The 27,875-nt window shown below is 40.2% G+C and overlaps 4 protein-coding genes across 4 annotated transcripts; 3 read left to right on the forward strand and 1 right to left on the reverse strand.

The window, feature by feature from the left end:
- The first annotated feature begins 2,213 nt into the window (after positions 1-2,213).
- LOC111572337 (uncharacterized) lies at positions 2,214-4,954 on the forward strand. The gene is made up of 7 exons (XM_023275979.3): positions 2,214-2,366; positions 2,941-3,041; positions 3,636-3,664; positions 3,747-3,822; positions 3,909-4,043; positions 4,126-4,229; positions 4,314-4,954. The coding sequence occupies exons 2-7, from the start codon at positions 2,948-2,950 to the stop codon at positions 4,680-4,682; spliced, it is 807 nt and encodes a 268-aa protein (XP_023131747.1). The 5' UTR covers positions 2,214-2,366; positions 2,941-2,947; the 3' UTR covers positions 4,683-4,954.
- sf3a2 (splicing factor 3a, subunit 2) lies at positions 4,211-9,492 on the reverse strand. The gene is made up of 8 exons (XM_023275976.3): positions 9,340-9,492; positions 7,556-7,849; positions 7,388-7,434; positions 6,866-6,975; positions 6,698-6,747; positions 6,124-6,264; positions 5,968-6,036; positions 4,211-5,862 (listed from the first exon to the last, which is right to left on the reverse strand). Exons 2-8 carry the CDS (start codon positions 7,751-7,753, stop codon positions 5,587-5,589), a joined length of 891 nt encoding a protein of 296 aa, XP_023131744.1. The 5' UTR covers positions 7,754-7,849; positions 9,340-9,492; the 3' UTR covers positions 4,211-5,586.
- Positions 9,493-9,644: 152 nt separating this feature from the next.
- Positions 9,645-15,829, forward strand: plekhj1 (pleckstrin homology domain containing, family J member 1). The gene is made up of 6 exons (XM_023275957.3): positions 9,645-10,045; positions 10,180-10,247; positions 10,401-10,467; positions 11,405-11,495; positions 13,551-13,614; positions 14,263-15,829. Exons 1-6 carry the CDS (start codon positions 9,952-9,954, stop codon positions 14,353-14,355), a joined length of 477 nt encoding a protein of 158 aa, XP_023131725.1. The 5' UTR covers positions 9,645-9,951; the 3' UTR covers positions 14,356-15,829.
- A 2,504-nt stretch (positions 15,830-18,333) lies between these two features.
- Positions 18,334-26,899, forward strand: fzr1a (fizzy/cell division cycle 20 related 1a). Its single transcript, XM_023275923.3, has 14 exons — positions 18,334-18,511; positions 19,329-19,402; positions 21,110-21,238; positions 21,436-21,499; positions 22,242-22,372; positions 22,458-22,543; positions 22,637-22,820; positions 23,015-23,080; positions 23,527-23,629; positions 23,786-23,970; positions 24,108-24,341; positions 24,716-24,820; positions 25,236-25,328; positions 25,435-26,899. Exons 2-14 carry the CDS (start codon positions 19,334-19,336, stop codon positions 25,474-25,476), a joined length of 1,491 nt encoding a protein of 496 aa, XP_023131691.1. The 5' UTR covers positions 18,334-18,511; positions 19,329-19,333; the 3' UTR covers positions 25,477-26,899.
- Positions 26,900-27,875: the final 976 nt, after the last annotated feature.

The following is a 27,875-nucleotide window of genomic DNA, read 5'->3' on the forward strand; positions in this document are numbered from 1 at the left end:
GATACAACGAGCAACAGTGATGTGAGCACTGGCAGCATCAATTCTGAAGATTCTCTTCAACCTTGGGTATATACTGAGTTAGGAAGAATGTCATATTTAGATTACGGCCCAATATGGAGACAACTTGTCTACTCCGTAACGTCAGATTAAACAATATCTAATCTTAACCAAGTCATGTTTTTATTACAACATTTATCTCTCTTGTATCTTCTTTTGCAGCATCTTCCTTTCTCAGGATCATATTAGGGACAGAGAGGGCCTGAATGAGCTCCCAGCTCAGTTTGGGAGAAGCAAATAGGAACAGGGGTCAAATGTGATATTCTGCAGGATAATCTGAGGTGATCTATAGGTTCTATAAGCTGATTTAAGGTGACTGTAGTTCACAAATGCAGCCTGCATGCTATTCTGGGATGTCTTCAGCTAACAGCTGTGAGGAAATACCTCACTAAGGGGAAAGAGAGTTATTTTTCCTTCACAATTGGGGATTAATAAACTCTTGGATTATCTTGTTAGCTGCCTTAAACAAGCTGCTAGTCTAAACAGTGCTTTGTGAACTGTTGTACAAACATGGTCTGTTCAGTTTACATTGTCAGTTTTTACAGTAGCTTGCTGTAAATAGTTTTTTGGCACCAAAAGATTTTATCGTTTCAATCACATTTTGGAAAACCAGTATTTATATTGTTACAGTGTAGGTATAGGTAATGGCTGGATGAATAGTTTATGTAAATGTCTTCATCCATGAAGAGCAAATGTTGAGTAATAAGACTAAGAATGAGGCTGTAGACCAACATTGATCTTGGGCATGTGTGATGTTTACTGCGTTCACCATCTTGGTTTAGTGTTTTTGAAAGCTGTTAACATACACACAGATGACAGTTGTTGCTTCTGGTATTTGCTCATAAAACCAAAACACTGAACAGCTTGAAACTTTGACCTCGTGCAGGATGAAAAATCAGGCAAAAGCGTCCCTGCAGACACAAGTTGGTTGTGTCACTTTTTGTACATTATGCCACATGACACGAGCCTGGGTCCATCCCCGCTTCCTTGTGGTCAGTCTACTCACATCAGAGGTCACAGAGCTAATGTCCCATTCTGATTACTGATGGGTACAGCAATGTGTGTGATTCAGCTGGAACTGGGCAGAGCACCAGCAAAGGTATGAGTCATCAACATCGCCACAAGTCTGTTTATCAACACTTCCTCTCCCCTCCCACATAAAAGGTGGCCTGCAACCACTTCACCCTGATATAACCCAATCATTTTTACATCTGTTCATGTAGCTTCCTGTTAGCGGCCTCTGCATCATGTGAAGAGGTGAGCTTGCTCCAGGGCTTCACAATGCACACAGTCTGACAGTCCTCACTTGTCTAATTCAATGAGCAAGAAGGAAAGACCAGGAACGATGCACAGAAGCATCAACAGACATACAATCTAATAAGACTATACGGCTGTGTTTATGTTAAGTGCTTGATATAGCAGCTGTTGGTCAGCTCATGAAAAGAAATGTGTCAACCTCTCTGTTGATCTGCCTGACAGTTAGTCAGACCACCGACTCCATCTATGGAGCCTCAAACTATATCTAACAAGTACAGCGGCGCTCTCTGCTGGTGAACCATCCACATCACGTCCAAATTACTTTTACCCATCACTGGGAGAGCATTAGGGCTGAATGATTTAGGGAATATATCTAATTGTGATTTTTCAGATAGATATTGTAATTGCCACTGGGTTTGTGATATGATTTTTAGTGCAGCTTTCACTATGTGATGGATTTAAAGCATGAGATGGAGCATTACCACACGAGATACCATCAACAGCGTGACTCTTACACAAAGAGGACGACATGAATTTGCAAATCCATTAACTTGACAATTTAAAAACTGGGTCAACACATTGCAAGACATTGATCTGAAATGAAATTGTGGCCTTTGGGATTTGCATTGTTTTTTCCCCCCTAGAAAGCACGCAATGACTATTAAAATAAAACGTCTTTCATTTGTGGCACTTCTTAGATATTTCTTTTAAAAATGCAAAAACAAAATCACTGTTTATAGGGGTGTGTATAGAATACGTAAATCCTTGATTACCAAAAGAGATTCCTACCAGCATGGCTCCTAGTTTAGCGAAACTTTCCCCCTTCATAACTCTGGGATCTGACAGCTGTATCACTCACAGTAACGTCAATCCTGCCTCAGTCAACGCCTCTAACTGACACTCAATGGCTTTTTGTTTTTTCATTCTCCAGCACCTGTGCTTGACTGTCACAAAGTTCAGCGTGTGACTCTGCTGACATCTGTGCAGAGGAACAACGGCTCTGTGACAAAGGTTCCCTGACGCTGCCCAGAGGAGCCCAAATGTTGATTCAGGTAGGTCCTTCTTTCAGTCAGGGTCAAAGGTTAGGCTTTAACACAGATCAGCCTTTTAGTCAAATAAACAATAGTAATGCTGTACTTTTTGTTTTTGTGTATTTATGCAGCATGTATCCATCTGTCTTTCCGGTGGTGGTGCTTCATCTATTTATAGGGCTGCAAGGACATTCGCTCAGTGCTCGTTTAGAAATGTCATGTAAGACATAAGGGCCTCGCAGCATTCATCTGTAAATGTGAAGGTCAAGAAACTGCTTCAATTTCATTCATAAAGTGGAGAAGTTGACCTTTTACTTGTATCATTTTGCGCAGTGAAAATTGAATGCTGATGAGACACTGGGGAAAAAAACAACTTTCTTCCAAGTGAAGAATACCAATAAGTTCAGCTGTAATGACATTCAGAGCTGCTGTGTCGTCTTGTTAAATCTCGTTAACAGCAGGAAAGAAAAAACATTCCATTAGTTGATCTGTCGTTTAACTGCAGTTTTGTTTAACATGTACATCTCGAAACCTCCTCAGTCATTTAGAATCTTAATTTTGAGCTCCTTCCACCTCATTTCTTCTTTTCTGTCAGGGAAGGAATGGAGGAAAGCTATGAGACATTTGAGGAGGAGTTATGGCCACAGAGAGCAGAACCTCCTCCACAGAAGCCTGTTCGACAGATCCGCAGACCAGGTGGTGGCGCACATACAAACACACGCACACTGAATCTGTAATGCCGCCGCATAGATGCCATGTATATTGTACAACTCTATAAATACCTGGGAGCTGCAGAAATCTGACTCCTGGTCATAGGCGACAGTGATGATGATGGTGAGCAATGCTGAATGGATCACTTCACTATGCAGTGGAGTGTAGTAAGATGACTCCCTCTAAACACACAAAATCCTTCTTGTGAGCTTTTAAAAGTCTAAAAATGGCCAAGTGGTAAATGTGTTCTTATTTGCCACCACTGTAGTCCAGAATGATATAGTAAAAATTCCTGCCTACCTGCTCAGTTTTAACATTTAGCTCAAAGCACCGCTGTATCAAGAGTCATTTGCATAGCTGTAGTCGTTTTTATATCCTTATCGTAAAATCTGGCAGACTTGTTTTTTTTGCGTGTAAAAGAGGGTCAATAAAATAAAACATACATTCAGCCACCATGGATTTATGAATATACATAAAATGTGGATGAATGCATTCCAGATTGCGGGCATGGTTGTTGTGGTTTTGTTTTTTCTGTTTAATGAGAACACCCGTCACTAACTCTCCATCTGTCTCTTCCAGACATGTATCCTACCAGAAAAATCAGAGAGGTTAGTTGAATAACAAATAACAAGTGCACTACTACCATCCTTATTTTCTTTTTCTCATAAGCTGCATGTTGTTCTCCAACAGGAAGCAGCCACAGTTCCACAGCAACCAAGAGCAGAACTCAAGATTTTACCCAGAGACCCCAGCATCCCTAGAGCAGGTGAGTCATTCCTCCTCAACCATTATCAGATCTGAGTACAACACACATATGTCCTCGTCACTGTTTTTGTTTAATCTTTCCTTTAGCCTCTTTGCACAAAACCTTGTCAATCCAGAACTTGACTGACATCGAGAAACCGTGGGAGAATGTGACTCTAAACCGCTGTCTGTTTGTGGCCATCACCATCCTGGTGCTCACCTCAGGCCTCCAGAGACTGAATGGCAAGTAAATTAGTCAACAAAGTTTAGATTTGAAAAAATTCACGGCCGCCTGCTGTGACTGAGTGCTCCCTTCTCCAAACAGAAACCTTACGTGGGGGTCCAGGAACAGTAGAGGAAGAGGAGGAAGAAGTTGGACTGACAATGAGATGGTCAGGGGCACTGCGACACAGAGGGCAACCATCAGAGGTTTATTTTACACTCAACCAATTATATGACAAACAGCTGATTTTTTTTCCCCCACACTTTTGATCACTATTGTCCCCTCTGTAGCCTGAGACATCTTTGTGGGAAGTCCTGTTTTGGTGGCTGCCAGACCTCGATGATGAAGACGATGAAGATGAAGAGGATGAGAATGACGGAGGGGTCAAAAAAGCAAAATCAAAGAGAGGAGCACAATCATCAAGCCGTCTCAGAAACAAGCCATTGCCAGACAAAAAACTCATGAAGCGAAGAGACGGGAAACTAAAGGACAGGAGAGCCAAGAAGGCCAGGGATGAAGAAGTCAAAGAGAGAGCTAAAAAGGAAGACCCTGAAGAAGCAGATGAAGATGAGGATGAGGATGAAGTAGAGGACACAGTTCCTAAGAAAACTAGGAAGTCAGAGGGAAAGAAAGATCAGAAAAAGACTCAAAAAGGATGAGTGGACTCTTTCTACTGAGGCTGATTTTATAGAATTCATTTTCTAAACATTCTTCAGTTGAAGTATTTTGGTAACATCTATTCAAAATCATAATTTTGTCCATCAAACTAAAAAAAAATCATGAGTCTCAGCATGTGCTTACAGCTACATGGCAGAACATAATCAGCAGCATTGTGTTGCTCTCCTGATCAGATGTGATTCATGTGTGATGGAACTTTGAATTACGTGTGAGGATAATTAGTTTAATTAAATTTAATGTGTTGACTTCTTTATTTAAAATGTTCATGTGATCATTTTTGGTGCTTAAATAGAGACAACATCAAATAAACTGTGTCCAGTCAAGCCTGGTTAAATGTCAACAGTGACATAACACTGCAAACCTAAGATCAAGACTGAGCATTATCAATATTTTGTCCAATTTAGCGTGTTTCATTGTTTAAAAGCTGCTTCAGAGAGCCTAGTTAAAGGCACATCTCTGAAGTAAAGCTTTTATCCTGATCAGCAACCTTGAGCTCAGATGGCTGGTTCAATAAATCGTTCTGTGTGATGTCTATGGAGGAGTGCAGACTCAAGGACACAAATGTTTCCTGTTTCTCGACAGTATTTAATTACAAAAACATCTTAAAGGATGAGCTACCAACCACAGCTCCATATCCAGAACCTAGATTGTAATACAAAAGAGTGTGGTCATATTTATGCTCATGCAATAACACACTGCCCTGCACATTTACATAAATCAAACAGATGTGTAAAAATCTATTAAATGTGGACTTTAAACATTTGTAGAAATAATTCAACTGAATATACCTGCAATATCCAAAGGGACCTTGACACTGTGGCTGACACGCAGGGCAGTGTGATTGCACACAATGACAGAGCGTAATCCTAAAATCCTAGTAGGGGATCAATTATTAGACATTGCAAGGCCCTCTGGAGGGGGCGGCCTCATTGGCATGGGAGGCATGGGCATCTGAGGAGGCATCTGGGGGGCACCTGGTGCACCAGGTGGGAGGGGAGGGACAGGCATCCCTCCAGGTGGGGGAGGAGGGAGACTGTCATTTGGTGGGCGAGGTCCAACACCACTCATCAGAGGAGGGGGGCGCTTCACACTGGCAGGAGGTGGTGGACCACTGGACTGGGAAACAGCTTTTTCCATTTTGAAGTGGAACTGTAGGAAGAACTGGAAGGAAAAAAAACATAAAATACAGCTTAGGACACATGTTTCCTCTTGTAAAAAAAAACTCAGGGTAGCTTTGTGATTACTAATACTCTACAGTATCAGTACCTGTTTAGTTTCTCTGTTCCAGTGGGTCCAGAAGCGGTTTTCTGCTTTATCAATTTCTCTACTGGGGACCTAAAAGAGTAAACATTTCGATATGACATTTCAGCAACACAAAACCATAATACTTTAAGGGCACAGCAAACCTACAGGTCCACTCACCTTGAAGGCTATAGTCTCGTATGGTTCAGCAGCCAACAGCAGGTACTGCCAACGACGATCAGGGGGCTCAATACGCTGTTCATAAGCAGACATGAAACGGTGTCTGGGTCCAATTCCTTCAGCAACCTCTGGATAGTCAATCTAAAGGACAGGGATACAAAAATGGGTAGTTTACAGCCAGTTCCTTTTTGATAGTAGGATGAAAGAATCACCATTAAGTCAGTCTTTAGAGTATGAGGTGGTACTTTTATCATGGTCCTATTTTAGTATACAGCTATCTTCACCATTTAAGAAACAGGTGATTAAAAATAAGTGGGATTTAAGTGTAGAATACGAAGCCAGATTTATCACCAACACCTGCTTGGCTGTGAATTACAAGCTATGCAGCATCTTATAAAGAATAGATGTCCACAGTGAAACGGTGAGTACTGGACTTTGTTAGTCTATAACCAGGCTTGGATGAGTGGTGATGGAGAAGCTGGAGAAACTACACAGCTATTTGGTTTTCGGAACATATTTATTTTTGTTTGAGTGCAACGGATTTCACACAGGAATTCTCATGGAACACACTAACCTGGAAAAGTAAAGACTGCTGTCCAGTCTCTGGATCTCTCTGTTTGGTCACTATAAAAAAAAGAAAGACATGGATTATACATTAAAATAAAATACATCTGCAGTCAAACTACTATCACCATAAACTAAATGATGATTGCACAGATACATAAAGACAAAAGTAGCCTACCTTTGTATCCTGGTCGACCAATTTTGACAAACTTCTTGACTTCAACTTTAACTTTTGCTGGTGCTGGTTGAGCAGGAGCTTCTTTTGCTTCTTTAGCTGCTCTCCGTGCTCTGAAACGCACAAATTAATATTAAGATTTTAACTAATAATAAACACAAGGGACACCAGGGCCTGTTAATAGCTACATATTCAAATAGAAAACTCCCTGCTGTTGCTGGGACAAGCATAGCCAAAGTTAGCTTAATCTGAACAAAGATTATGTAGCAACTGAATACTGTTTGCTTTGCATTACAAACGTATGGTTCAATACAGTCACTGCACACGAGTCTTTCATGTACTACGTTTAATTCAAAAATACAAGTTTCACCCAAAGATGTTATGTAAAGGCACATTTACATAACAACAAACAGTGCGTAGTTATGTTAAAAAACACCAGTAAAAGAGAACCAAAATGAAACAGAAAAAGCAACAGCGTTTGCACTTTTGTGTTTGACATGAAGTGTCAAAAAGTTGTGTACTTACAAGTTGGTCTGATGTTTCTTTCCTTGTGTGTGAGCCAGGTAGCTGCCCTGAAATGCAGAAGAGAGCAGTGAGTCATTTGTCTTTTTAAACAAGATACCCTAACAACAAAAAAATAGCACCAAGTTCAGACGACCCAATCCAGAACATTTTCCTCATGTGCCTCCTCACCTCATTGTTGTGAAGTGTCAGACAAAGTTTGCACTCGTATGATCCTAAGTGATTCTTCATAAAATAGGGGTCTTTGTTGATGTCAATGGTCTCCAGGGCCAGCTGACGTAACCGTTCTCGCCTGTCTCGGTTACTTTCAGAGGCAGATGCCACTCCACCGCTCCCTGTCTTCCCTCCAGCTCGATGCTGGAAATCCATCTTTGCAAGGTGATGGACGCGATCACGCAGACACACCTACACCTGAGTATCCAGTCAAAACTGGACAGTAACTCCAAACAGATCCTTCCTGATTATCTGAGGGGAAATAAAATACAAACAGTTGCCAAAGATGGAAAAAATGAATAGCAATTACTATTATTATGACACTGTGTACTGTAGATTGTCGCACAATCATGTATGGAGTTAGAGGACAACTTGTGTGTAATCTATGCTGCTAACTTCACTCAGTATTTGCTGAATTGATTATTTTATCACTTAAACAACAAACTAAATTCATTTCTTATGTGTATTTCTTGTATACCATCAATTTGGCATGGGACATAAAATGACAACACTATCCAAGCAGCATACATTTTGTTTGCAATTGCAAAAAGACAATTGTCCAAAAGAATGTTTCGTTTAAATCCATTCAATGCAAACCACCATGACAGCACATAAAGAAAACAAAAAATTCAGGTGCATAAACAAATCTTAAACATCATCATCCCTGGCTCATAAACAGCCAATCATATCCTTTGAAAGTGAAGGCCCCTTGCCCTCCAACACTCTTGCCCGGCATCTGGGCAGAACTCCTAAAGCGTGCTCATCCAAAGCCGTCTGGGCCTCTAGTCATGCCCGTCCACCCTTGCAGACCTCACCTGGTGGAGGCAGTGGCCAGCAGGGACATATGGATGCCCTTTCAAGATGGGCTCTGTAGTCATCCATGAACCTGTCTCCAACCACCTCCACCTAAACAGCGCATCCTCCCTTGTTGCCCTCTATGCATGTCAAAGTTTTACTTTAACGTTTTTAATGCCTATCAAGATGAGATGATCCCTTTGTCCATGCATATTTACTTTTTTCTGGGTACAATTAGTATTTTGGTAGGTTTCTCACTGTTATGTTAACATTAAAGTTGGTACATATATCTAGATGTATAGGCTTAAGTGCTGAATTCAAAATACGGTGGTGAAATTCAGCTGAAACCAGTTTTTGACTAGCTTTATTTAAAAAAAAAAAAAAGGCTAATTAAAACGATACATAATTTTCAATATCGCTTGGAATGAAACATTTTACTGCAATATATTTTTCAGCTGTATCGCCCAGCCCTAGTCTGTACACACATACATGTAATGTAATTCCTGTTTTGTTTTGTTTTTTTTAAAACAACACAACCCATCTTGACCCAAGAGTCTGTATGCTAACTTCTCTTACAAAGATTCTCTGTAAATACTAAGAAGGTAGACTAAAAAGCACATATATTTAAGCAAATACTTCTGAATTGCTTGAAATAATTCACCACGGCACAGAAGGGAACTATATCCCGCCCGTAGATTCTAATGAATGATTCCTACAACGTCCAGTTAGCTGTAGAGTTAGCATACAGTAACGTTAGCTCCGGAATGCATTGTGACTATGCTAATGCTAAGCTAAACGCGTTTCCAGCTAATAACACACAGCTTTTAATACATCCAAATGACCAAACTACAAATGAAATGAAGCAAGCTCAGTGCATGTGATACATTTCTAGTTAGTTACAAGCGAAAAAGAATAGATTAAAAAACGAGTTTGTCCAAAACACTCACCAACTCCACAACGTCAGGAACACGCAAATGTAGATACGTAATGCGCATGCGCATTTGACTTCTTCGTGTTTTTTGTTTTTGACAACCTTCTTCATGTCTGCTACTGCCACCTCCTGGACGGGCCCACGCCAACCAAACAACGGTGACATTTTCTCCTTTAGAAATTGCAATTTGTTATATTTCCAAGTTTTTGCGTCTTTGTTTTAATGATAACTCATTTTCTTCGAAATGTTTTTATTTGCTTCTCACTGCAGTGCACTTTTGACAATATCGCTCGCCTTGTTTGAGCCTCACCGACCACCGTACTATTACTCGTGAGGAGTGTCACTGTCGCCAGCCGAGAGGGGAGTGTGTGTGTCCGGTGTTTAGCATGAAGGAGGACACCGCTGTATCCACTTGAGCGCCGAAATGACCGATCACCTTCCGTCACATTTCGACGACATCAGATAACGAAGCAGCGACGTGAACTTGACGGTATAAACATCATATTTACTACATCGTGCTATCGTTAGCCAGCGCCATTGTCATGTTTAGTGTCGGGGAAACGGGTCAACCGTAGCCACAGTGTCCCCGAGTCTGTCTGCGTCCAAACGGTGTGTATCTGCGTCAGTGATGCGTTTCAACGAGAAGGAGCTGGTGTCTCTGAGCCGCCAGCCCTCAGAGATGGCAGCTGAACTGGGCATGAGAGGTCCCAAGAAAGGAGACGGTAAGGCGGTGTTATCATTTTTCTATTTCATGAATTTTGGCCCGCAGCTAATGCCAGAGTCAGCAGAAAGGTCCTGCTACTGCACTGTGCTGTGTGTGTTGTGAAGTTCTCATTTCACTTTCGTTGTCGCACAGTTGTAAAGAAGAGGCTGGTGAAACTGGTCGTCAACTTCCTCTTTTATTTCCGGACTGATGAGGAAGAGGTCAGTTGAGTCAATATTTGAACACCTGTCAATGTCACAGCTTGTGTTTAAAATGCGTCATCTTCTTCCCTGCACCTCAGGATAAAATGAAAGCACTTCTTAAAAAGAACAACAAAATGCTGATGCAAAATTAAATCATTATTTGCTTGCCAGCCAATTGGAGCTTTGCTGTTGGAGCAGTGTCGGGTGGAGAGGGAGGACAGCCAGACCTTCTCCATTGGTGAGCATCCTCACAGTTCTGTTTTACACTGGCCCTAATTGTTTTGTCTTTTTCCAGGGCTGATATCAGTACTTAGTAATCAATGAACTGAATCAATGAAGTCACATTTCGGAAGTGCTCAAATTTCAAGACAAAACTTTGCTGACAAGCCTTTGTTTATTCATGCCTTACAGACAACTTTACAGCGTTGCTCTTTCAGTGTTCATAGGCTCCTACTTGTGCTGTTTGACTAATAAAATAGTGCTGTAGGTGATCACAGAGCAGAGACTACAGAAACCTCCTTTAACACACATGCAGTGAAGCATAGCCTAGGTGTGACACACAAAACAGCGCTATACAAATACAGAGTGACATATACTCTGATTGAGGGACATTAATAATCTAGCGTACACACACATTTGTAAGTCCTGCTCCTTACATGGTTTGTGTATTGTGGCTATATGTCACACCTCTTTCATGTCACAGGTGCAAAGTTTACGATGATACATCGAGTACACAGCTGTGCATCCTTGGACATAGCTCCTCCGACGAACCTCTGCGATCCTCTCTTCTCGATATGTATTTTAGGAACTGAGACGTCCTTCGTGATGCCGGCTGTATTGATTTTCTGGTCATGGGCTGCATCAGAGCCAAAATAGCAAATTTTTTTTAATTTACTGACTTAATCAGAAATGAGTTAAGGAAGAATAGCAATAGTGATATTTGGAAAATTCAGAGCCGATTATCCATCAACCCTTACACTAACCCACACTTTCTCAGCTAATGACCGATTTCAGATAAGTGAGTTTACATGTTTGTGTCGATACTGTTCAAACTTCATTGATAAATTGTCAGTGAACTGGAAGGCAAAACTCATTTCTTATGACTTCATGTTAAAGTTTGTGTCTGTTCTTTTTTAATGCATTTCTCAGTTGCTGCTATGTGTTTGGCTTTGTAGCATTTCTGGATGAAGCAGAGAGGAAGTATCTGTTTGAGTGTGACTCTGAGGAGCAGTGTGGGGAATGGGTAGACTCCATTATCAAAGCGAGGTAGGACTGATTTGTTTTTTTCTTCCCCATTACAGCAGACATAAAAGGTTCCATTTGCTTAGAAACCTGTTAATGACCAGTTAATGAAATAAGAAAAAATAGGTCATATAAATGTTGAAAACCACTTCAGTATGTTAGCCATTTATCAAATAACAATACAAATTTTCTCAGAATATATTGCTGTTGTATGAATGTTGGTCACACCATGCAATTTAGGACATTACTGTAGATGTAAATTTGAGAGGCGGATTCATCTGTGTTTTTGACATCTTATATGTTAAATTATGTATACCTTAACACTAAAAATAATTGCAAACAAAAATGCAGTTGACTTGCATACATTTTAAAAAAAATGTAAATAAGTAAAGCACCATGCTTGTTGTGACTGCTACGTATAACCATGGTAGTGTTGTTCCCACTTAATTAGAAAGCTATGGTGAGTGTTCTCTACAGCTTAATATGTTCAGTCTGTCTATATCTGCTCTTGGGTGCTATTTGAATGCTGTGTTAAGAGCAGCTTGCCCCTGAAGTTGTGTTTTGGCCACCAATAATAGACTCACATAGGAGAAGCCAGCACAAATTATTTTGCTTGTTCCATATGTACAATGTCTGCAGTGTGAGTTCTGTTGAATGGCTTTCAGCTGATCCATCACTGCTTTTCTATGTCTTGTGTTCCAGCTTGCTTGGAAAACATAATGCTCCCAAACAGGAGATTGAATGAGGGATCTTAGTGGTTCTCATTGTGTTTTCTGATAATGTTACTGAATGCTGATGGGCTGATTTGGCTAGCATGGTTCAGCAAAGCACACCCAAAGTCAACAACCAAGTGACAGCCAAAGCTCACTGGGTGCTTTTTGGGTGGAACTAACACTTTTATTTTGCGCATATGCTGAAATGTTCTGTATTTAGACAATATTTCACTCGTAAAGGCTGGTAAAAGAAATAGGCGTACTAATACAACCCCAGTTTCAACTGGCTCCGTCTCAACTTTTACATAATCATCTGATAGTGATTATGCGAGCTGACCATGACCATTTTACATAATCATATGAATCTTTTCTATTTACCTGTATGAGGCTAGCAGAAATATGATATTACCATCAGTATTTCCACATCATTCCACAGATTGAGTTTTGAAAGGTATTCCTTTAATAGTGTCATATCCCTGTGCCCTCTTTTTCTGCCGTGGTTTAATGACACCAGAACTTAGAATTAGCTGTCCCAACAGTTAAAGCATGGTATCTTTTATAAAAATCACCAAAATTACACTATTTATCTGAGCCAGAAACTGTAAAAACAGAAAGAATCGTCACATTTCCAGCTTTCTAATGCTCTTGAAGTACTCATCTGTGATACTGTTCCATCAGGAAAATCATCAAAATCTAAGTCTAGAATCATGACAGTTTTTAAAAAATGATTTTATTCGACATGTTTCATTTTTAAAAAATGCTTTCAATATAGTGTTTGCACTAATCAGATTCCAATTTTTTTTTTTAAACTCATTACATGCAATGTAGTCACGTGCCAGAAATTTATGGACTGTTTTGCTGAACTGCAAACGGTACTTTCACAAAGCAGGAGTATACAAGTAAATCACAAGTATGGAAACAAATCAAAAATGTAAGTAGTAGAGTATATTAATTACACAGTACATTAATGAGCAATACTGGGGCTCCACAAAGAACAGTTCATTCAACAATTATAATAAACACACACACACACACACACACACACACACACACACACACACACACACACACACACACACACACACACACACACACACACACACACACACACACACACACACACACACACACACACACACACACACACACACAGACTTTGGAGTTTAGATGGTCAAACTATTATTAGGATTATACTATTATAGAAGCATAATATGAGTAGAAAAGTGCAAATAAACACAATTATTTGAATAATGTTTAATCGTCAACTAAAATTTCATGATTGTGACTGCCCTAATTTTCACTGTATTTGCTTGAACCTTATTATCCACCTAAATGCCAAATTCATTTGTGGTCTCATCTCTTGCAGTTATGAGTTCATGCGGAAGAACCTTATATTCTATCGGACTGAAATCCACAGGCTCACTGGGAAGGTGAGACCCCTAACAGCAGCATGTCAGCGCACTAAATGCCACACAGATGACGCTTCTAATCAACTTTGTCACACCATGAAAAGGGTTGCAGTGTGAATTACACCAGCACTCTCCATGCCAGGCTCTAATATCTGTAGAAGATAGAAGGAAAGGGAAATGAAAAAAGACAGTTGAAGGTTTATTGTTAGGTCTGTGCTGCTGAGATTCATGCAATCATCCCAATGAAAACATATGACAAAAAAAAGCTCAGCTAGCAGTGTGTGTTTTGTAGAAACAACTTCCTTGTTACTGAGGATGATCCACAGGCTTTCACACAGTTTTCTTTGACAATCCTCCCTAAGACCTTGAAAAAGGCGATAATAAATGTAAATATTCAAAGTAGAGTGACAACTGAAATCACATTCTGTTTATGTTAGCGTGAGGGCAGGCATTCTAAAAGTGGAGATCTCAGACTTCAACCCCGTAAAACACAGACTTTCTATATGAGTAGAATACTCTGAGGTTAAAATACTTCCTGTTTTGTGTTTTTCTTTGAGATTTTTGTGTAAAGTTTGACTCTCCTTCAATAACAGTGAATTTATGCTGTGCACTGTTTTTTGTTTTTTTTTCTTTTGGCAGTCTGTACTCACTGCCTGCTTTTCTCTACAGGATCCCTTGGAGCAATATGGTATATCAGATGAAACTCGCTTCCAGGTCAGCAATGGTCTGCAACTTATGTCGCGAGATACCTCCTCCCTGTAAGACCAGCGTCCTGCGTCCAGAAACACTTCATTTTCATTTTAGTTCAGTCTGCCATTCCTGTAATCACTCCACACTGGTTTGAAAACCACACAATTAGCATCTACACTTTGCTGTTTAGTTCTTTACTTCTCTGCAATAAATGTCTTTAGTGTTGTCTCAGACTTGAGATGTTCTAGCAAGGTTTCTGAGGCCATGCAAAGTTACAACTCAGACTATTCCTCCTGTGTTGCTGTCAGTTATCACAGGTAATGCAGGGCTTTGGACAACTCAACACTGTCTTATTTTTTGGTTCTGGGGAATTTTACATGCCATTTTCAACTTTTGCCTCAATTGTCAGTATAAACCTGTTAATCTAGTTTTCTACTGAACATGCTGTACACTTGGACAATGTTTAACAGCTTGTGATTGTACCTAAGCTGGCATGTGACTTTCATTCACTACTATGGTTTAATGATTAGGTGATAATATCTAAGTCTCATAGAGAAAGTCAAGCCTCACTTCAATATTCACTCTGTAACGCAAACATGTGAATGAGCATTACCATGAGATACCATCCACAGCATTGGTATCACACAAGTAGGATGACATGAATTTGTAAAACCATTGACACAACCATTTAGACCCTGGGTTAAATACGTTGCATAGCTTTTGTGGTAATTGTAGCCTTTGTGATTTGCAAATTACATTGTTTCAAACTGCAATTAGTGATTTGAAATCAATAATTGTTCAGCCCTATTCAGGACCATTTGTAATGTGACCACAACTGTGTTTAACAAGAGTCAGTCCAGGACATATGAACATTTGGTTTAAACCGGTGTTAATCTAATCTCAAACAGGGAGTATTTACCCTGTGTAAAGCTCACAATTAATACCCTGCCTAAATTAGAAAGCTGTTGGCAGCATTACTGTCCTGATTTGAACTACATGAGCCCTTTGATCTGCTGACTTGAACCACATATTTGCTCAGCTTTTGTGAGAAAAACATGTTTTCAGCTGTCCTGGTGTGTATTTATCATGTAGCCCATTTAAACGGTGTAGTTTAAAAACCTTTACTTTTGCACATATTTCTGGGTGTTGAGGGTTTTTTAAAAATTAGAATCACAGTAATTTACTTGAACCTACTGTACCTTTTCTTTGGCACTTTGAATCAGATTCCTGTGGCTAAGCTGTTGGACCATGTTGGAAAACCAGGCTCTTGATATGATTCTGACAATAACACACCAACATTTGCAGAGATTCAGCAAATAAATTTTACTATCAGTTATATTTCACTGTAAGGATTTGTTGTAGTCTGCAAATTGGTAAAATTATGTATGTCACAAGTCAAGAGTCTGCCTACAAAGAGCATATGTCATTGAATGTGTCTTCATTTTAATTTTTGCACATGGAATGTGTTTAGTCTATTTTTACTTAGTTATAGTACACCTGTTTCACTGGTATCTCTTTTTATACTAATAAAGCCATTTGAAAGATGCTGGAAAGTCATGCAGTGTGTCATGTGTTTACCAAAATGAAAACATCTCAGCAGAGGATGTATTTCCTACGACAGCTGAGGAGACACGGCCTGCCACAGGAGCTGTTGATCCAGTTCTACACTGCAGTCATCCGATCTGTCCTGTGCACCTCTGGATCAGCCACACAGCAGGACAGAAACAGACTACAGGAAACATCATCAGAGACCCCACTCACCCTGGACATAAACTGTCTCCCCCCTCCCCTCTGGCAGGCACTACAGATCCCTGAACACAAAAATCACCAGACACAAAAACAGATTCTTCCCCACTGCCATCACTGTAATAAACAGCTGAGCCATTCCTACACACCTGTACAATAGTCAGTATTCCAATGGACATGTACAGCATTTTTTTTCACCATGAACAGCATTCTCTGCTTTTGCAGTACTGTGTTTATAGCAATTATCATTTTGCTAATGTGTTTATTCCAGTCTAGCTGTAAATTTCTGTATATATTGTTTTATTTAATTTTGCTATTTCATTTTTCTTCCTGTTCCTCTTTCTACAGTTTATTTTTTTATTATTCTCTTCCATATTCCTAGTGTGACACCAACAGCCGAAACCAAATTCCTTGCATGTTGTGTACTTACTAAAGCTGACTCTGATCACTTTTCTGTCGTTGGTCTAGGCAAGAGGAAAAGGGGCCACAGAAAATTGGACCTTCCTAGCGTACTTGTGGAGATGCAGGCTGAGAAGGAGCGGAACCGGCACCCAGCATGATGAGAACATCTGGTTGCTTCTCAGCGAGGCAAGAGAGAATGAAGCGGCCTTGCAGTGGGAGGAGATGGCCCAGAATGCTGCCTTCAACCAGTCATTCCTGGGTGTACTGGGGCAGCTGGGGTAGCTGGGTAGGCAGTGGGCAGCCAGCGAGTCCACCTCCCAGAGACTTGAGATTTAGTTGTCTATAGTTTTACTTTTAGCCCTCCACTGTAGGAGAGGCCCACCACAGTTTGTACTTTGCACATTGTAAATAGTTTTGATTTTGCTGCTGACTAATAAACTATTTTGTGACTTATGTGATTGCATCATAACTTTTCATTTTGTCTGTTAAGACACTGGTAGGAAAAGAGTCAACAGTCTGAACCAAACAATTCTGTATTCCCTAATGTATTTATGTTTAATGGGATTTAACATGTTTTAACACAAACTCCTTTATGGTTCATAATTCCGTTGACTGAATTACACCAAAGCAATACTGATTTATCAAACTGGAATCTTCTTAAAACAGCTGTTTTAATGTTTTGGCGTTTAATTTGTCATGTAATCTTGCTAACCTTCACAAATAAAACAATAGCACAGACACATCTGCAAAAGGTACAAAAGTTTATTGTCAGAATGGCATTAAAGAAAACAATAGCGGTCCGGGGACAGAAAAACAGAAGTATAGCGAGAAGAATAACTTAACTTTTGCATGACTCGTACTGCATCAATGCATCCCGTACATCTCTGCCCTCCTCCTCTACACCTTGTGCCACTGCAGGCTCCTGTGCTGCTGCTTCAGGTAAATCCCATGAAGTCTCATAAGAGAGCCATCTGAAACACATACACAGCATACATATTTTAATACCTAATAGCGATAAACTGCAGCCATTACAGGGTCGTTCACAGGACTGATACACGATAGCTAGCGAACTAGCATTAGCTTACCCTCATATGTCGTCTAGTTCATATCCTCTTGTCTTCGGCTTGATACTGCTGCTCGTCTCCCAAACTCTCCCGTGTGTCTCCTGAGTGTTCCGACTCGCCGCTCTCAGCTTTCTCCGACTCTTCTATTACGTTGAATCTGACAGAAAGCCACAGACTGAGCAGCAGGTGAACCATCGTCTCCGTTATGTTGCGTTTGTGTCGCACGCAAATGACGTTAAGGGACTTTCAGCTCGCTGCGCTATGACGACTCCACCCACGATGAGGCTATTTGGAAAAACAACTAAACCGAGACGAGCCGAGTCAGATACAATAGTGGCGAACCATACCGCGCCGAGTAGATGCTTGTGGAATCGCGGCTTAACATACAGTCTGTGGTGCTAGCATAGTTTATGATGCTATCATACAGTCTGTGCTGCTAACATACAGTCTGTGGTGGTAACATACAGTTTATGATGCTAATATATAATCTGTGGTGCCAACATACAGTCTGTGTTGCTAACATACAGTCTGTGGTGGTAACATATATTTTATGATGCTAACATACAGTTTGTGGTGCTCGCATACAGTCTGTGCTGCTAACATATAATCTGTGGTGCTAACATACAGTATATGATGCCAACATACAGTCTGTGGTGCTAACATACAGTATATGTTGCTAACATACTGCCTGTGCTGCTAACATACAGTTTATGATGCTAACATACAGTCACAGTACTGACTGTAACAATGTTTCTAACAGCAGGGAGCAGAGGAGGCGCTGTGTGTGACAGGTTTCCGTAGCAACGCCAAATGTGTGATTCAAAAACAGTGACGTCACGTCCTTCCCGTGGTGCTTAGCGAACCCAAATTGAATGCTCGGCAAAAGAAAACATTTGTATTTTGTATGTTTTCTTTTTAAGCGTAAAAAGCATAAAACGAGATAATTCCATCGAAATTGGCGCCTCCAAGAAAACGTATTTAACAGTGCGTGAAGGGGAAGGGCTTATCGGGGGAAGGTAAGTGTTAATTCTAGTGAACATTGTGAACAAACAATGTTACCAGTGCATTAGCCGGACGGCTAGCTCATCTTACGTTAGGTCAGTCAGCTGAGCTAGCGTTAGCATTAGCATAGCTGTGTATCCTGGGTAATTGGATTATTTGGTTTTTGATTCATTTCAGTGCAACGATTACAGATCAGAGATAGCCACCAAGACTTTTTTTTGTTTCATTGACCATAGAAGTAAATTCCTTTTGTTAGATTGATTTTGTAGTTCTGAATTGCTAGTTTTCACAAAGATAATAGAAGTGCTGTTGTTAGCGTATTAGACTGAGCTCAGCCGTAGCTGATCATGTACACTGTAATGTCACTGTCAACAGATGTAATGGGACATAACTAGAGTTTAGATAGAGATCGGGGTTTTCTTTGTAATCTTTATGGAAGATTTTAAAACTGTGAACCGTGTTCCAGCTATGTTGCTTAATTTATCACCGTAAAGCGACGGTAATCTGCTTTCTCTAGGTGGCTGTTGACTTTGTCTTTTCGTTAGCATCCAGTTAAATGTGCCTTTTATAGACTGGATTACTTCTGGTTCCTCTGCCTAACAGCAAATACATGATACAGCAGGAGCTGGACTGATAAACATTGTTGGATGGATTTTAATAAGCAGGATCACTTATTTATTTTGTCATCTGAAATTGTTGTATTGCTTAAACAGTATTCGTCAGTGATCTTTACAGAGTTGACAAAAATGTTTTGATAATCTGTTTTTTTTGTTTGTTTTTTTAAATAAGTGTCTGTGGTATAATTTTATTGTTGTGTTAACCTGTTTTCAGGCATCATGGATCAGGACTATGAGTGCAGGTTGCTCAGACAGATCAATATCCAAAATGAGAATGCAAGCCCCATAGTAAGTCATCATACATGCCTTTGTTTTGTTTTTTTTGTTGTTCATTTTTGTCTGTTACATCACTGTCTTTGGATTTAGATAATTGCTCCTAAAAGAATTAACACCAGTTTGTCTAGTCAAGTTTTATTGATGTATTATTTTATTTTTATCTTTTTATTTATTTATTTATTCATTTTTGATGTATTTTGGCATTTGTTGTGGTTAGCAAAGAAAGAATTTCATAGTACAGGGAAACATGTTTCTTTACTGTGCATATGACAATAAACTGTGAACCTTGAACCTCAAGACCGTAAAGTACAGACTGTTAAGTTTTACACCTCAAGCTGAGTGACTAATATGATTAGGTTATTTTCTTGATTATTGATAGAATAATGATAGCCTCATATAAAGACAATTGGTAACTTGTTAACTAGCAAAGGACTTAAGCTGGCAGAGAGTGCGTTACTCTCCACGTCGAAAGAGAAAATGGTTTAACTTTCTGAATCCCAAGCAGTTTCTGGCCTTTCTTTACTTCTGTCAGATTTTTTTCACTCACTGTGAGCTTATTTTTCCCTGCAATATAAAGTTCTTCAACTCTGTGGAAATGGTACAACTATGGCAGTTTATTATGTAAATTTCTGGTTTTGAATAAATACAAACAGAACAGTTTCCTTTCTGGGTGTTAAGGGATTCACCTGCACAATCACTGCCAGTCAGCCATGGAATGAGTGCCACCGCTCATTCAACAAGGTTTTTTGTACATTTTAATGGAATATATAATGGAAATAATTGGGTTACACACATGATTTATGCGGTACATTGCCTATTCCTCCGATGTTCTAGAAACAAGCTTTATGTATTTTTCTCCCATAGGGTAAATTCCTCCGGATCATTCACTGGTCATGCCTCTGCAAGAGGCAGTCAAAGGGTCAGCTTCATGTTATTTGTCGCCTGCATAACAAGCCTCTTTTAATACTGGCAGAAATCTCATTTCATAAATCTCACATCGGTGTGTTTCCATAGCCTGCCAGTTTTAACTGATTTACAGGAAAGACCATGTTTTTGCCTACTCTTTATCTCCGGAGTGTTGAGAGTATTCTCGTGTGTTAGTAATACATTGACTGAATCTATGAATGAGAATCAGTAAAACACAATCATACCAGTATTTGAAACCCACACACATCTAAACATACACAAATAAATAGCGACTAGACAGATTGCATGAGTAAATGACAACAGAACTTTTCCTCCACATATTTCAGGCCAGTTCAGCCAAAAAGCCCCTGAATTTTTGTTATGAGACTGCTGGTCGCAGTTCAATGACTTTACAGCTGGGTCAAGGTGCGAAAAATTTATTGTTTTTACAGAATGTAGTAAGACCAAACAGTTTAATCTTTAGCAGTTTTTGAACTGACATGTAGAACACATTGATTTTGCTCAATTGACATGATTTTAAGCTTCTGTTTGGCTTGCAGGTTTTGGGGTTCAGAGGGTTAACAGGCAAGTCATTTGACAGTGTGATGAGTGTCGAGAGAAAACAAGACCTCACTGGCCAAATGACTGGGTTTTGTGAATGTTGCCTCCTGTCATTAACAGCTCAAACAAATGCACCATCTGCCACCTAAATTATCCTCCTGCTTTGTTATCAAGTTTTCAAATGGCTATCCAAGGCTTGGTTGTCTCTGGCTGCCAGTCAAAAAATGCTTTCTCCTCTCTTCCTTTGCGTAGAAAGCTGTAGGAGTGGTGCGATCTCTGACACCTACCAGCTCCCCACTGTCCTCCCCTAGCAAGCATGGTGATCGCTTCATTCCCTCCCGGGCTGGAGCCAACTGGAGTGTCAACTTCCACCGCATTAATGTGAGTCTGCTGCATCATATCCAGGATTCCACTGTCAGTCCTGCCAAAAGAGCAATGTTCTCAAGATGAAAGTGTTGGAAATGACTGATAAGTAAACATAATCTTTTAGATTACTTCTCTCAGGTTTTGTGCTTTTACACATTCAGTTCACATATTTGGTTGGGAAGGATCACTTACTGATTTATTTTCTGACACAGGAAATAGAAAAATCCCACAATCAAAACAGGAAAACCAAAGATGGCACCACCGACAGCAACAAAGGTAATGCATCATTCTTTGTACATAATTTTCTTTTTCCCACTGCCTGGTTGGTCCTTTTTGCCATGTTGTGCTGCACCAAACCATGGTAACATACATTTCCTCTGCAGCCTCGCAGCAGGGTGTACCTGCACAGAGCTTCATTGCTGTGGTGATACTAGGTAGCACAGCTTCTCCTGTCATCAGCACATAAACTCTCCTGGAGACAGGAGAAATCTGTCTGTAAAATGTATCTCTGTTCGTGTCTCATCATGTCTCAAGTTGGCGGTTTAGTTTCACTCCAGTGTCCCTCTTTCTACATTTGGATACCAGCCTTATATTACTGTTTATTGTGTTCAGTTACTACTGATGTAAACTGAACTTCCTGTATTATGATGCCTTAGTTGATGAATTATCATGATAGCATTGTACCTTTAGTTTTCCTGTTTCTCAGCTCCACAGATGGTCTTCTCTGTTATAGCTGTATACTTTTAGTGTGAGTCTTTTCTGTTTTTCACCTTATTTCCAGAGGTATCTGTGTCCGCTCCAGTCAAACTTTATAATTTGACCTTCTCTTGTTTGCTGAGCCTGGGCAGGCTCATGGAAACTTGACATAAGGACTAAATAAAGCTTAGTGAAAAAATTCTCCCTGATCTTTGGAGATGGGAGCAAGAGCTGAGAAACTGCAGAGGGAGCACAGCGTTTCTAACTTGTTCATTTAAACAGCCTGGGTTGATGTACCCTCTCTCTCTTCCGTTGTTTTCAGCTGATGGCCTGGCTTACTCAGCTCTGCTGAAGAACGAGCTGCTAGGAGCAGGCATTGAGAAGGTCCAGGACCCCCAGTCAGAAGATCGTCGTTTGCAGCCATCTACCCCTGCCAAGAGGAGCCTTTTTAGTGTAAAAACAGATAACATATCTGTGTAATGCACTTATTTTATGGGGGGCTTTCCTGCATTAGTAATCAGCTGTTTGTGTTTTGCAGTATTCTGTGAGCACTAAGAGGGCTCTGCCAGAGGAGGATGGAAACACAGTTTCACCATATTCTCTGTCACCTGTCAGTAGCAACAGGTAATATATTTTGCCAGCTGTTTTTCACATACTTTTTATTTATTGAGGTGAAATAAAATGAAATCCCTCAATAAATTTCATTGTGCATTGCAGCCAGAAACTGCTACGGTCTCCTAGAAAACCTACACGCAAGATTTCCAAAATTCCTTTCAAAGTTCTGGATGCTCCAGAACTTCAGGACGACTTCTACCTCAACCTAGTGGACTGGTCCTCTCTGAATGTGCTCAGTGTTGGACTGGGCACCTGTGTATACCTGTGGAGTGCCTGTACCAGCCAGGTGTGTAATGTGTTTACTACAAAAGAAAAATTAGATTCTTGATCAAACAATGTTTCTAATCGTATTAGATCTGTCAATTAATTGTCTCACTGCTCGTGTATCATACATATGTATAGGTAGGATGTGATTAAAGTGCCTCCTGGATGTCAATGTCAGTCTCTCTCTTTTTTATTGTTTCTCCTTCATCTCTTTAGGTGACACGTCTTTGTGACCTTTCTGTAGAGGGAGACTCTGTGACCTCAGTGGGCTGGTCAGAGAGGGTGGGTTTTTCATCTTTTGTCATCTTGGCCAGCAGTTGTAAGGTTAGATTAAAAAAAGAAAAAACAACACAATAAAACGGGCAGTAATTAAGCCTGCATATAAATATTTTGTTCATTTTTTGTTGTTGAGTAATCAGTTGAGTCACTCACGTTGACAATTGAAATCCACCATGGAACAGGGCTGTAACTTCATATTCAATAAAAATGCAAATGCAATTTTGATTTGCAGGCTCCGCTTTAACCTTTAAAAACTTAAATGAATCTATTTTTAGGCTTCAGCCTTGCAGCTCAGGGAACTCATAAACGGTGGCATTATAAATATCTGTTGCAGGTTTGAGCTTGTTTTATTTGTTGTTGTAAATGATTTTGTGAGCTTTTTCTGCTGTCGTGCAATTAGACACCTACATACGTCAGTGTGATATTCAAAGTGTGCTTTCCATTTTTAGGGTAACCTGGTAGCAGTAGGAACTCATAAAGGCTATGTACAGATCTGGGATGCTGCAGCAGGGAAGAAGCTCTCTGTACTAGAAGGACACACGGCCAGAGTGGGTGAGTCGAGAGTCTAGGGAGATGGAGGCGAAGAAAGTTGCCGGAGTCGAACTGTCACAAACTTCATTCATTTTTGCGCCATTGCTTAGCGACATCCCTCATTCATGGTCGATGAATCATCTCTCCTCTGATCTGCCTTTTTTTCTTCGCTGCCAGGTGCTTTGGCGTGGAATGCGGACCAGCTGTCGTCTGGAAGCCGTGATCGGGTGATCCTGCAGCGGGACATCAGAGCCCCGCCTCTCCAGTCAGAGCGCCGTCTCCAAGGACACCGACAGGAAGTCTGTGGGCTCAAGTGGAGCACAGACCACCAGCTGCTAGCCTCAGGTGGAAATGATAACAAGGTATGCAGACAGAGACTTTGACTGGTACTTCTGTCAGCTGCGCATCTGTGCCAGGATCGCTCTTTTCCCCCAAAAATGAATTATTGCTTATGTCTGTGCCTCTTATCCTCCCATTGCTTCAAATCTGCTGTCTGCAGTTACTTGTGTGGAACCACTCGAGCGTCCTGCCAGTGCAGCAGTACACAGAGCACTTGGCGGCAGTGAAGGCCATCGCCTGGTCTCCTCACCAGCACGGCCTGCTGGCGTCTGGAGGCGGCACCGCTGACCGCTGCATCCGCTTCTGGAACACTCTGACCGGCCAGCCCCTGCAGTGCACCGACACCGGTTCTCAGGTCTGCAACCTGGCCTGGTCCAAACACACCAACGAACTGGTGAGTCACAATAAGTCTTTTACTGTCTTATAGCAGTGATGTCAAATAAAATACATGTCTCTGTTTTTAAATGCGGACTAAAACTGAGGTCAAGCTTATGTGTTGGTGACTTGCTTGCTATCCAAGAAGATTCAGCATCTAAATAAAACAGTTTTGCTGTGTTGAATTGAAGGAGTATTATGTAACTTTTGATTGAGGAAAACTGCTTTCTTCCCCTGCTTCCAGTCTTTGAACTTAGCCTAAACACATCTCTCTGCACTGAAAGCAGTGGTATGGAATTACATGACATCAACTTCTCTGGTGTATTGCCAATTTAGATCTGAATATGTTAGTGGGTATGTAAATATTGTGAAACCCCTGCTTGTTTTCTGCAGGTCAGCACACATGGTTATTCCCAGAACCAGATCCTGGTGTGGAAGTATCCCTCTTTAACCCAAGTGGCCAAACTTACAGGACATTCCTACAGGGTACTTTACCTGGTCAGTATATTCTGTTTTCATCTAAATGTTTGTATGTCGAAGATTTCCTCAAGATAGCTTCAGATTTACAAGAGTAAACTAAAAGTGATGCTAAATATTAATAATTCTAATGAAAAATGAAAGATAAATGTACCATAATAGGTGGTCACTACAAGAACTGTGGGTATTGGAAGTATTTTGACTCCATGTCTTTATTTATTTGTTAAGCCGAAGGAAATAGCTGCAAGTCTACATATGATTTCCTTTCCACTGTTTTAATTATTAAGCATCAATGAGCACAAGAGGACACAAGGTGCTCATTAAAGCCACCCCTGCTGGAGTCTAACTAAAATCACTACTCATTTGTTCTCCTGATTACTCTGAAAACAAAGCATTTCAATTCTGTATTCAGTGTATAATAATGAGCTATGTGCAGGCCATGTCACCTGACGGAGAGGCCATTGTGACGGGGGCTGGAGATGAAACACTTAGGTTTTGGAACGTCTTTAGTAAGATGAGATCTACAAAGGTACTGACTCTCCCTATTTCTCACTTTATATCTCTCACATCCCCGTGAATGCACACGATCAGTTTTATTTCCTGTCCGTGATATTATTTTTACCTCCTCCTTTTAGGAATCGGTCTCAGTGCTGAATCTCTTCACCAGGATCCGATAGTCTGTTCTACAAGGGAAAAAAGAACATACCTTTGCATGTGTCAAGTTGTAAATGGGCCCGTTGAATTTTCATCTCGGTAGTCTGCAGAGGGTCCCCTCAATCGCCCTTAGTTTATTTAGCCAAGTTGTAGCTGACGGTGGGAGGAGGTGGAGAGAAGAACAGCCTGACTGTCAAGGGCAGAGGACATAAGTACAGTACATACAGTATTCCACTTCCTCCTGATTGGTGGAGCCGATGCCTCCAGTGATCCCCGATGACGAGGAGAATTTTGGGACCGTTCTCTCCCCGTGTGATTATGTTTGTTTACAAGCTGACATTGTGCAAAACTGCCAAATTTTGAGTTTGTCCTTTTGATTGTGTATTTATTTTGTTTTGTTTTTTTGTTTGTTTGTTTTTCTTTTTACATTTAAAAAAAAACATAATTCTTACTAGTGTTTTTGTTTCAAAGGCTGGTAGATTTACTTTTATGTGTGTAACTGCAGTTTTTGGTCTGATCTGTGGAGCAAGTTTGGCTTTTTTCATGTTTTCAGAAAAATCCAAGCTTGCGTTTTTGCATTTTCCCGACAGGCAATAATGTTTCACTTACACTGATAATTACATAATCAGGACTGGATGAGAGGGTCTGATCTCCTTTTTTAAATCTGAGTTTATTTTTAGTCTGATAATATTACGCAGGACTGACAAACATTGTTTCATAATCTCTCGAGAAAAGTCCTGTAAGCACATCTTAAAAGAAAGTTTCTATTTGGAAACATTGTACATTAGAGCATTAAGTTACTAAAAGAAAATTACAACATTTTAATGTGACGTGTGTGGAAATCTTTCACTTGTCTTGTTTTCCTTCTTTCTTAATTGGAAAATAAGGCAAGGGAAATTAAATGGAAACCGCTTTGGCCTATCAGTGTCATTTGTAACCGCAACTAAAGCACACAGTAAAAACACTTGGGATTAAACCAGGCAGTGAATCGACGTTCTGTGGAGAACTTCTGCTTTGTGTTATGTCTGCTAAGATAGTCAAGCTCGGGGCACTTGTCTTTTACTACTTCAGACCATTTCTGTGTTGAGCAGTCATGCTCATGTCCTGTTTTGTTTTTTAATCTGGGATAAAAAAAATAATAGATCATCTGCCACATTTTCTCCCATTCTCTTTGTTTGAATGTTTGAGTTAACTTAGTGTGCTACATTTAAATGAATGCTATTTATTTGTCTTGTGAAAGTTTATCGTACAGAGATAGCATGTTTGCTTACTGATGTTACCTGAGGGAAACTGATGGGCGGTTCACTGCTAAACTCTGGAAATTTCTTTTAATGCCACTTCAAGACAATGCTGCCAACTATAATTACAGAACGAATGTTTAAACAAAAAAAGGAAAATATTTCTGTACTAAGAGATAATCAGCAATTAAATGATCATATCTTGTAATTTATGTCATTGCTGTTTTATTGGCCAGTAAATAGACCTCACTTAGAATGGAGACATTTCAGTGGCATCTGCTGGTGGAATTCAAGGTGCAGTCAGTGATTCTCATGAAAGATGGTTGATATTTAGGTAGTCAGCATGTGTTAAATTTACCTTTTCCTCTCACTTTTACTACCCATCTCTCCTCCCATTAGCAAAATCATGCCAGGACATGCTAAGTTACTGTTGTGTGCACTGATCCAAGCCACTTCATTGCTCTTTTACAGAAGCGGGGCTGTGCACAAACACCAGGTTCTTTCAGTGCACAGAGCACAGACAGCTAGCAGACTGTAAAGATATACTACCCCAATTAAACATAATTGGATTAAAATTTCTGGCTACCCTTAATGTAAACAAATGACATGAAAATTCCATAATCAATTTGTCAGTTGTTCTCTCTGTCCGTCCCTGCTCTGTCTTTGAGACTCAACCCACAGCCTATTCAATTATACCAAATATGTATAAAAAAGGCTCACAAATATACAGTTTACAGCAGAAGTTAGTACACCCCCGTGTGATATTATTTAATTGTAAAATTATCAAATGATTCAAAATTGTATCGCCTCTCAACAGTTAAATTGCGTCGGTGCGTCTGAGTTGAACAGTAGGGTATTTGCTATTTTGTGAGATAAAAAACCAACACTAAGAACTCAAAGCAAGAAAAGTCACTTCACCTTCCAATACTGACTAATCTTTTTCACCCAAGTTTTTGATGACAGACTCAATTCTCCTGAGCACGGAGGATATCAGTGATGCACAAATGGAGATGTTTTGCTGTCTACTGACTATTTTTTCAGCTGCTCTTTGTGCTACGGTCCTCTTTAAAATACCCCAGCGGTGCTCTACTGGATTCAGGTCAAGTGACATGCTTGGCATAGTTTTCACGTTAACCTTCTTGTGTGATTTTAGCAGTGTGCTTTGGATCATGTTCATGCTGGAA

This window comes from Amphiprion ocellaris, chromosome 10 (genome assembly GCF_022539595.1).
Source record: "Amphiprion ocellaris isolate individual 3 ecotype Okinawa chromosome 10, ASM2253959v1, whole genome shotgun sequence".
NCBI classification, from domain to species: domain Eukaryota; kingdom Metazoa; phylum Chordata; class Actinopteri; family Pomacentridae; genus Amphiprion; species Amphiprion ocellaris.